The sequence below is a fragment of the Garra rufa genome, chromosome 17 (genome assembly GCF_049309525.1).
Source record: "Garra rufa chromosome 17, GarRuf1.0, whole genome shotgun sequence".
Classification (NCBI taxonomy): domain Eukaryota; kingdom Metazoa; phylum Chordata; class Actinopteri; order Cypriniformes; family Cyprinidae; genus Garra; species Garra rufa.
The window spans coordinates 15,716,592-15,726,113 of NC_133377.1; the positions used below are offsets into that span (position 1 = coordinate 15,716,592).

Below are 9,522 nucleotides of genomic sequence, written 5' to 3' on the forward strand. Positions count from 1 at the left end.
TAAATAAACACATTTTTTGACTAACTTTCAACATTTTTTTTTTTACTTAAATGCAGCTTAAAACAATTTAGTAAATTCAATGAATCATTTTTTCAGTGTTTGTTATGAGATAACAAGCATCAAAGTTTGATTTCAACCATTAATTTCACTATGATTTCAATCTTTGACATGCCCTTGCTCTGATATCAATGTTCTTTACTTTACAAAGGATGATTTTATGTAGAAAACAGTAAATCGCCAAAAATAAAAACTGAAAAAATTATGAAATGTTATCAGATTATATTTTGTAATTTAGAAAAAAAAAATGCTAAAATGGTTTTGAACAAGCAAAAATTTATGAAACATGCATTTCACCAAAATAACGGTGAATATTTTTATTTATTAATGTAAATAATCTTAGAAAATTACAATAAATTAGTAAAGATTAGTCTTAAAAAATCTAAAAAAAAAAAAAAATTAATCCTTGCTAAATAGTTTTTTTTTCAACAATTCGTCAAAACATTTTAAGCTCAAAAATGGGTAATAAATTTCTTAAAATGATCAGTTGATATTCTGATAAGTATACCAAACCAACTGTAAATAATATAATACGCATTTAAGAAAAATAGGTAAGTAAAGATTAGTCTAAAAATCTTTAAAAATAAAGATAAGTATCTTTCATTCACAAAAAAAAAAGCAATTGCACAGTCAAAAATTGTCAAAACATTTCAAGCTCAAATATGGGTAATAAATTATCAATTTCTTAAAATGATCAGTTGATATTCTGATAATTATACCAAACCAACTGTAAATAATATGATAAGCATTTAAGAAAAAAAACAAGGTAAGTTAAGACGACTGACAAATGTTTGACAGGAAAAAAAAACTTTAATTTATTATTAAAATGACATAAATAAAACTCACAAGGAGTCCAACAAATACAAATAGATAGATATGTACAATTGATTTCTCTTTAGGACGGATTGCAGACAAAAAAGTCTTTTTTCAAACCGTTTTCAGCGTTTCAAACTAAACAGCAAAGTCTTTCTCCAGTTCTACAGAAAGCACAAGTAAGACTGTTACCGTTACATACTGTAATACAATGAAAATGGGCGTTAATTTCTATTTATTTACACACATATACATTTTAGTGAGTCAACAGCACGATTTGGTCTTATTAATCTTTTAGATACTATTATTAAGAACAATAAACACCATAATTGGCCCCGTTTTTATGGCTATCGTCTACAATTCATATATTTCAGATACTCTACGATTAAGTGATTGTCTCTCGCCAGGTCTCGATTGCGTTACTTCATGCCACGATACCATACATATTAAGAAAATCAACCCGTTTCCATTCACACAGGCGTTCTGATTGTCTTCTGCATTCGACTTCTGACCAGCGTTTGTAAGATCTTCACCTCAGATCAAGTCCTGAAAGTCACAGTTTGAAGGATCTCAGTAGCTCTGTGCCACTGGCGCCCAGGACGCTGTAAGCCTGGCAATGGAGCTTTCAAACTGGGCATCTCCAACGCCAACCTCGCTCAGGCCCGGGTCGTACATAGAGGAGGGAGAGGACACGGGCAGAGAGGAGGTCAGCCCCGAGTAGGACACAGAGGAACCGCGCAGGAACTGAGACGTCAGGCCGCCCGTGATGGACCCTGATGTGGAGCCCGAGGGAGTGAGGGTTGTCCCCGCAACGGACCACAAGCTTGGGTACTGGCTGTAATGCGGAAAACCACACGGTTAGCCAATGAATCCACTATAAAAACATAAAACTCATCGTTTTTAGATGTAGGAACATCTAGTACCAACCTGGTGTTGGAGGTAGTGTTGGTGGTGTGGGCCAGGGTTCCCATTCCACTGGAGTTGGGTATCTGCAGAGCCGACCAGCTATCGTGAGAAGCAAGACTTCCTGAAGAGTTGTCCATGTAGTTATCTACAAGCAAAACACAAGAAATCAATAAATGGAAAGGAATGGATCACAATATACAATAAAACCTTTCTGGTCCAAGAAGCTACACTCTTAAAATCTGGTCCCAAAAGGAGGTTTTCACATTAATAGAAGAACCTTTTTGGTTCCTCCAAGAACCTTTTAGTGACAATTCTCAAAAAGAATTAAAAAAAAAAAATTCTTAGTGTGAAGAACATTCTAAAAATGTAAAGAACCATTTTCTTAGTGTTTGATGAACATTCTAAATCTAAAGAACTGGTTTCTTGGTGTGATGAACATTCTAAAAATCAAAAGAACCGTTTTCTTGGTGTGATGAAAATTCTAAAAAAAAAAAAAAAAATAGATAAAAAAAACTTTTCTAGGTGTGATGAAAATTCTAAAAAATAAAAATAAAAAAACTTTTCTTGGCATAAAGAACATTCTAATAATCTAAAGAATCTTTTTTCTTGGTGTGATGAAAATTCTAAAAAATATAAATAAAAAAATGTTTTCTTGATGTTTGACGAAAATGTTTAAAAATCGAAAGAACCATTTTCTTGGTGTTTGATGAACATACAATTCTTTTTTAGAACCTTCTGTGGAATGTAAAGGTTCCATGGATGTTTAACAAGATAAACAAGCTTTATTTCTAAAAGTGTATAACGGACATATATATCAGAGTTTTTTAGAGCTCTTACTGGTGCTAGTGCTGCGGTGGGGGTAATGGCTGGGATACGGAGCAGCTCTGTGGTTCCTCAGGCTGGAGTATCTCTCGCAGTATGAGCCAGAAGAGTGAACGGGGGCTCCGTTGAACTGTGGAGGGCTGCTGCTGGGGCCCATAGGGCCGTTACTGGGCAGGAACCAGCCACCAACTGTTAAAGAAAGACGTGTTAAATATGCTTTAAGACGTTTGTTTGAGGGACGTTTTAGTTTGTGAAGTTCTGGTTTAGGCTACTCACGTTGTGAGTATCCAGATTGCTGGTTGTCAGTGCTGTGGTCTGGGACTTCCTTGTGGTCACTTCTGCAAAATAACCAAATAAAGTTCAGTTTTACTAATGCACATAAAATCTTTTACAGAAAAGAGAAATTATGTTTGAGTAGCCTAATTGTATACCTTTCTTTGGCGTCCAGGAAGGCTTTGGCAAATGGATTGTGCTTGATCTTCAGAGCAGTGATCTGGAAAATGATTAAAACTCATTAATATAACAGAAAACGTTCATTTGTAGAACATTTGAAGGTTTATAACAAACACCCACCTCTTCGTTCTGATAAGCTGTGACTGCAATAAACTGAGTCTCAGGAAAAGACTGGCTGCTGATCATTTTCTGGAGCCCACCGACTTTCACAATGTGAATCCTAGGTTCGTATTTGTGCAAAGAGTTCAACATAATCTAAAACAGTAAGAAAAACAACTGTTATCAAATTTCATTACCTATCCACTGAAAATATCTGACTATTTTAAGTATTTAAAACATTTCACAGTTGAAAACTAAAGAGTTTGTTTACCTGTCCTCCACCATTGAGTTTATTGGAGAGTTTGACTTTGCTAAAAGAGACGGGTGCTTTCATCCAATGTGCGCCGAAGTTCGGTGAGTCTGGATGGATGTAGACGCAACTCGGGCTCTGAGGTTCGGGTTTTCCACCCGGTACCCATTCGCCATTCACATATTTCCACCGGTTATTATCGGCCGCCACAAAGTCCAGCAGAACGGAGTACATTGCATTGGGGTCCAGACCGGTCACACTGGCTCTGAGCACTGGAAACATTCGCCTAAAAAAACAAAAACAAAGATTGGTCAAAAAAAAAAAAAAAAAAAAATCAGTATATAGTACTTGATAAGAATAATAGCTACTTATTGGCGCGACAAAACTAGCGATCGCAAACAGCGATGCGACCAAAACTTTTTCTTAGCGATGACCGACTAAAATCTAGCGGTGATTTTTTAAAGCTAGATTTAGAGCGTTTTATTAATTCTTTCATTAAGGAAGCGTTTTAGAACATCTGTAGTCAAATCTGAACTTACCTTCCAGTCTTGGTGACAATCATTTCATTGGTGAGCTCTTTAAATTTGCCCCACAACTCCGCGTCCTCCAGGGAAAGTTTAATATCCCGCTCGGACGCGTCGCCTTTCTCGCTGCCCTTCTGAAACTCGCTCTCCACGGCGCTCAGGAGGTGATCCAGGCGCTGGTCGGGACTTGAGGAAGACATATTTCCGAGCAAATAAATATTGAGATAAGTCCGAAATCACTAAATCCCGTTGGGTTGCGATGCTTTGACAGCGCGTCTCAATCTGCCGCTTTAACGCGGCCGGCGGCTTTTTAAAGGCCCGATACGGAGCTCCCGCTGTTGCGGGGCGTGACCCGGAGCCGAGACCAGGCCCATCGCCCCCTAATAGCGCCCGATAATTTGTCGCCACAAAACGGAAAGTATTCTTGACATACATAGTGGCCCATTACAAAGTGTTGAAGTGTTTGAAAGTCCTCAAACAATGAAAAACGTTTAAGATACCTTTAAAAAAATTCTTAAATTAGGGAAAACGGCATTATAAACAAAGTATAAGCACAACTTCAGATTTGAATTGAGTTTAAATTAAAATGGCATCTATTTAGAATACTGATTTTGAATATAGCAACTTTTTATTAGCTATTATTATTATTTAATTTAGCTACTTTTACACTTTTACACTTTGTTAGTCGGATTTTATTTGGCATGATATTAGAAAATAGTTGACATATATTACGTTCTTTTTTATATAGGATATAGTTTATATGTGTGTGTTATTATTACATTGACTTCACAAGGAAATGTTTTCCGCTTGCATCTGGGTTTGGATTTGGGATATGCGTGGCAGGATAGTAGCCTAATCCAAACTTGTTTTCCTATTCGGCAACTCGTCTTTGAAACAAAAGAAGGAAGAGAGACAGTGTCTGCTCCGCGCTGCCTTTGAACCTTTGAGTTGTATATTTGCGAATAATGCTAATCTTTTGTTGTCCCAGATACACATGTGAGAAAGCCCGTGTTTACTGGGACGGCCCATTAGGATGCGGCCATTGACGCGTCCTGCGCCAGTGCTCGACTGAAGTGTGGATGGCCCGAAGGTGATATGTGTGAATTTCCTTAATCCAGCATGACTCCAGTCCAGCCAGATGAGTGTCCGACAGCAACAGCAACTGCGACTCTGGACCACAAAACCAGTCTTAAGTAGCGTGGGTATATTTGTTGCAAAAGCCAAAAACACATTGCATGGGTCAAAATGATCGATTTTTCTTTTATGCCAAAAATCTTTAGGGTATTAAGTATAGATCATAGTCCATGAAGATATTTTGAAAATGTCCTACTTTAAATATCAAAATGTAATTTTTGATTGGTAATATGCATTGCTAAGAACTTCATTTGCACAACTTGCACAAGCGATTTTCTCAATGTTTAGTTTTTCTTTTTTCTTTTTTCACCCTCAGTTTTTTAAATAGTTGTATCTCGGTCAAATATTATCAATGGAAGCTTAACGCTTTAAACCATTAGAATTAATTATAATTGTAGAAATATCGTTGCTTTTACAAGTTTGTTTTTAAATATATTTGTACAATATTTTACTTTGCATCAATTTGAATTTCAAGTGTTGCATATGTGTCCCTGGACCACAAAACCAGTCATAAGAGTCTTTTTTTTAATTGAGATTTATACATCATCTGAAAGATGAATAAATAAGATACAACTATTAGAAAATCTGTAATACGAGGGTGCAAAAAATCAAAATACTGAGAAAATCGTCTTTAAAGTTGTCCCACAAAACCAGTCAAGTCAGTTTTTTTAACATTTTTTTTTTTTTTTTTTAAGTGAGCTTTTAAGTTTTGATTGGTAATATGCATTGCTTCATTTGGACAACTTTTTTAGGCGATTTTCTCAATGTTTAGTTTTTTTTTTTTTTAGATTTTTAAATAGTTGTATCTCTGTCAAATATTGTCCTATCCTAACAAACCATACATCACTGGAAAGCTTATTTATTCACCTTTAGAATAAAAATATGACTGGTTTTGTGGTCCAAGGTCTCATATAGCTTTTCAACTTGCTCAGCTTAAAAATACAGCTGGGAACTTCTTATTCAGTGATTTAAATAATAAACATACATATTTATTACTAACTAAAATATTTTGCGTGTTATAATTTTTTTCACGATTAAAATTTTATTCATAGTTGTAGAAATATTGTTGGTTTTTATTTTTTTTAATATTTCTAATCCATTTGTTGTTGGATAACATGCTTATATCAAGTTTTTATATGATGTCATACTACTTTACAGAATATTCTTTATGGAAAAAAAATTATTGTCACAGTGAATTGTGATCTAAAATTTATATACATTTGTGACCCTGGACCACAAAACCAGTCAAAAGGGTCAATTTTTGGAAACTGAGATTTATACATCATCATAAATAAGCTTTCAATTGATGTATGGTTTGTAAGGATAGGACAATATTTGGCTGAGATACAACTCTGGAATCTGAGGGTGCAAAAAATCTAAATATTGAGAAAATCGCCTTTAAAGTTGTCCAACTGAAGTTCTTAGCAAAGTTTTTATATATTTATGGTAGGAATTTTACAAAATATCTTAATGGAACATGATCTTTATTTAATATCCTAATGATTTTTGGTATAAAAGAAAAAATAGGATAGGACAATATTTGGCCGAGATACAATTATTTGGAAATCTGGAATATGAGGCTGCAAAAAAATCAAAATACTGAGAAAATCGTTTTTAAAGCAATGCATATCACTAATCAAAAAATAAGTTTTGATATATTTACAGTAGGAAATGTACAAAATATCTTCATGGAACTTGATCTTAATATCCTAATGATTTTTGGCATTAAAGTATATTTGCTACTTCAGACTGGTTTTGTGGTCCAGGCTCACATATTTATTTGAAACTAGAATATTTTGTGTCTTATCGTTTCTTTAAACCATTAAAATAATTATAATTGTAGAAATATTGCTGCTTTTTCACATTTTTTTTTTAAATATTTAAATATTTGTAAAATATTTTTTACTTTGCATCAATTTAAATTTAAAGTGTATTTAAACTATTAGAAAATCAGGAATTCTTGAGGGTGCAAATCGCCTTTAAAGTTGTCCAAATGAAGTTCTTAGCAATGCATATTACTAATCAAAAATTTAGTTTTGATATATTTACAGTAGGAAATGTACAAAATATCTCCATGGAGCATGATCTTAATATCCTAATGGTTTTTGGCATTAAAGTATATTTGCTACTTCAGACTGGTTTTGTGGTCCAGGCTCACATATTTATTTAAAACTAGAATATTTTGTGTCTTATCGTTTCTTTAAACCATTAAAATAATTATAATTGTAGAAATATTGCTGCTTTTTCACATTTTTTTTTAAATATTTAAATATTTGTAAAATATTTTTTACTTTGCATCAATTTAAAATTAAAGTGTATTTAAACTATTAGAAAATCAGGAATTCTTGAGGGTGCAAATCGCCTTTAAAGTTGTCCAAATGAAGTTCTTAGCAATGCATATTACTAATCAAAAATTTAGTTTTGATATATTTACAGTAGGAAATGTACAAAATATCTCCATGGAACATGATCTTAATATCCTAATGGTTTTTGGCATTAAAGTATATTTGCTACTTCAGACTGGTTTTGTGGTCCAGGCTCACATATTTATTTGAAACTAGAATATTTTGTGTCTTATCGTTTCTTTAAACCATTAAAATAATTATAATTGTAGAAATATTGCTGCTTTTTCACATTTTTTTTTTTTAATATTTACATTTTTGTAAAAGAGTTTTTTACTTTGCGTAAATTTGAATTTAAAGTGTATTTAAACTATTATGTAAATATTGAGAAAATCGCCTCTAAAGTTGTCCAAATGAAGTTCTCAGTAATGCATATTACTAATCAAAAATTATGTTTAGATATATTTACAGTAGGGAATGTACAAAATGTCTTCATGGAACATACCCTTTACTTAATATCCTAATGATTTTTGGCATTAAAGCAAAATCGATCATTTTGACCCATGCAATGTATTTTTGACTTTTGCATTTTTAGTGAAAACTGTGACTGTTTCTTCTTTTAAAACTATTTTTAAACCACGCTATCTCGCAATTGACACTTCATGTTAATATTACTCATAGTGGACACTGAGATCAGTTTTACAAGAGCTCCGTGAATGTTTCAGCTGCACTTGGAGTTGATGATAGAGGATGTTGATGTATTCTGCACTTCTCAGGGGCCGTAAATGTAAAGGGCCCTCACACCTTTCTACTCAGATTTAGATACAGAGCAGCAAACAGCCTGTCATCAGACACATCAACACACTCCTCTGAGCTTCTGTTTCACACACACTTTACTTAGTTTCCTCTAATATACGTGAGGAAACGACCAGCTCACTCAGCCTCTGATATTCGCAACCCATGACTAATATATTAGAGCTCAGAATGGCCGACTAAGGTTTTAAGAACTTAGTTTTAAGCGAAAGTTAACATTTTGTTAAGCATACACTCTTAAAACTAAAGGTGCTTTAAAGGGTTCTTCAAGCAAAGAGCCATTTTTGGTTCCACAAAGAACCGTCTCTTTCTTACCTTTTCATAATCTGAAGAACCTTATTTGCCACAAAGAACCTTTTGTGAAGCAGAAAAGTTCTTCAGATGTTAAAGGTTCTTTATTAAACCATTTAGACAGAATAGGTTCTTCTATGGCATCGTGAAGCACCTTTATTTTTAAGAGTGTAGTGCAGATTTAAATTGGATTTTAACCTTCAGCTGAAAAGAAGCAGACAATAATACGTGAATATCTAGTCTGATCTTTAAAAACCTATAGTTTATTTAGATTGTTTTCTGGAGCGTCTGGTGTTTTTTATTTTATTTTCTCATGCGTTTTCATGTGTGCTGACTGTGGTGTGTGTAGGTTCGGTGTCTGGTGCTGCAGGGGTTAAGCGATGCGGTCTGTCTCTGGCATAAGGAGCCTCTCACCTCGGTGAGAAATATTACAGAGGCCTGGTGCTCCACAAAAGGACACTTATAAGAGAAGATGCATATTTTCCACACTTGTCCTCTCCGGCCTAAATCAGTAAACAGGGAGGGCGGATGAGTCAGGGCTTGGAAAATAAAAGAGACAAGATACACACACACACACACACATTTTGTCTGAGCCAAAATAAGCATACAGCTGTTTTCTTAATATGTGGAGGCGGTCAAGCTCCAAAATTGACTGTTGTTTTTTATTGTGTTGATTAATAATGCTGTTTGTGATTCTTCGATGCGTAGAAAGTTTAAAATAATAGCAGTTGCTTGAATATTGCTTGATATTTTGTATAAATGTCTTTACTGTCACTTTTCGATTTGCTTTAATGTATTCTTGCTGAATAAATGTATTATTTCTTAAAAGAAAAAACTTGTTATTTAATAGTTTACATTTCATAGTAAATACTATATACATACAACTTTATGGTTACCAAATATAATACCGTAAACACTACTTTTTATTTTGTTTCTTTCACTTTTTTTATTACTTTATTTTATTATTTGTCACTTTTTTTTTACATTGTGTATCCGTCCATCTTGTTATAATACAATT

The 9,522-nt window shown here is 33.8% G+C and overlaps 1 protein-coding gene across 1 annotated transcript; it reads right to left on the minus strand.

The window, feature by feature from the left end:
• Positions 1 to 1,440: 1,440 nt before the first annotated feature.
• tbxta (T-box transcription factor Ta) lies at positions 1,441 to 4,124 on the minus strand. The gene is made up of 8 exons (XM_073822378.1): positions 3,940 to 4,124; positions 3,422 to 3,686; positions 3,172 to 3,306; positions 3,030 to 3,091; positions 2,875 to 2,936; positions 2,614 to 2,787; positions 1,798 to 1,921; positions 1,441 to 1,705 (listed from the first exon to the last, which is right to left on the minus strand). The coding sequence occupies exons 1-8, from the start codon at positions 4,122 to 4,124 to the stop codon at positions 1,441 to 1,443; spliced, it is 1,272 nt and encodes a 423-aa protein (XP_073678479.1).
• Positions 4,125 to 9,522: the final 5,398 nt, after the last annotated feature.

Bases quoted from the DNA above. Each gene is read 5' to 3' on its own strand.
- tbxta (XM_073822378.1), bottom strand. From the start codon at position 4,124: ATGTCTTCCTCAAGTCCCGACCAGCGCCTGGATCACCTCCTGAGCGCC. The intron at 2,788-2,874 runs GTGAGTAGCCTA...TTTCTTTAACAG, and splicing joins GCAATCTGGATACTCACAAC to TTGGTGGCTGGTTCCTGCCC. The intron at 1,922-2,613 runs GTAAGAGCTCTA...TTTTGCTTGTAG, and splicing joins CCACCGCAGCACTAGCACCA to ATAACTACATGGACAACTCT.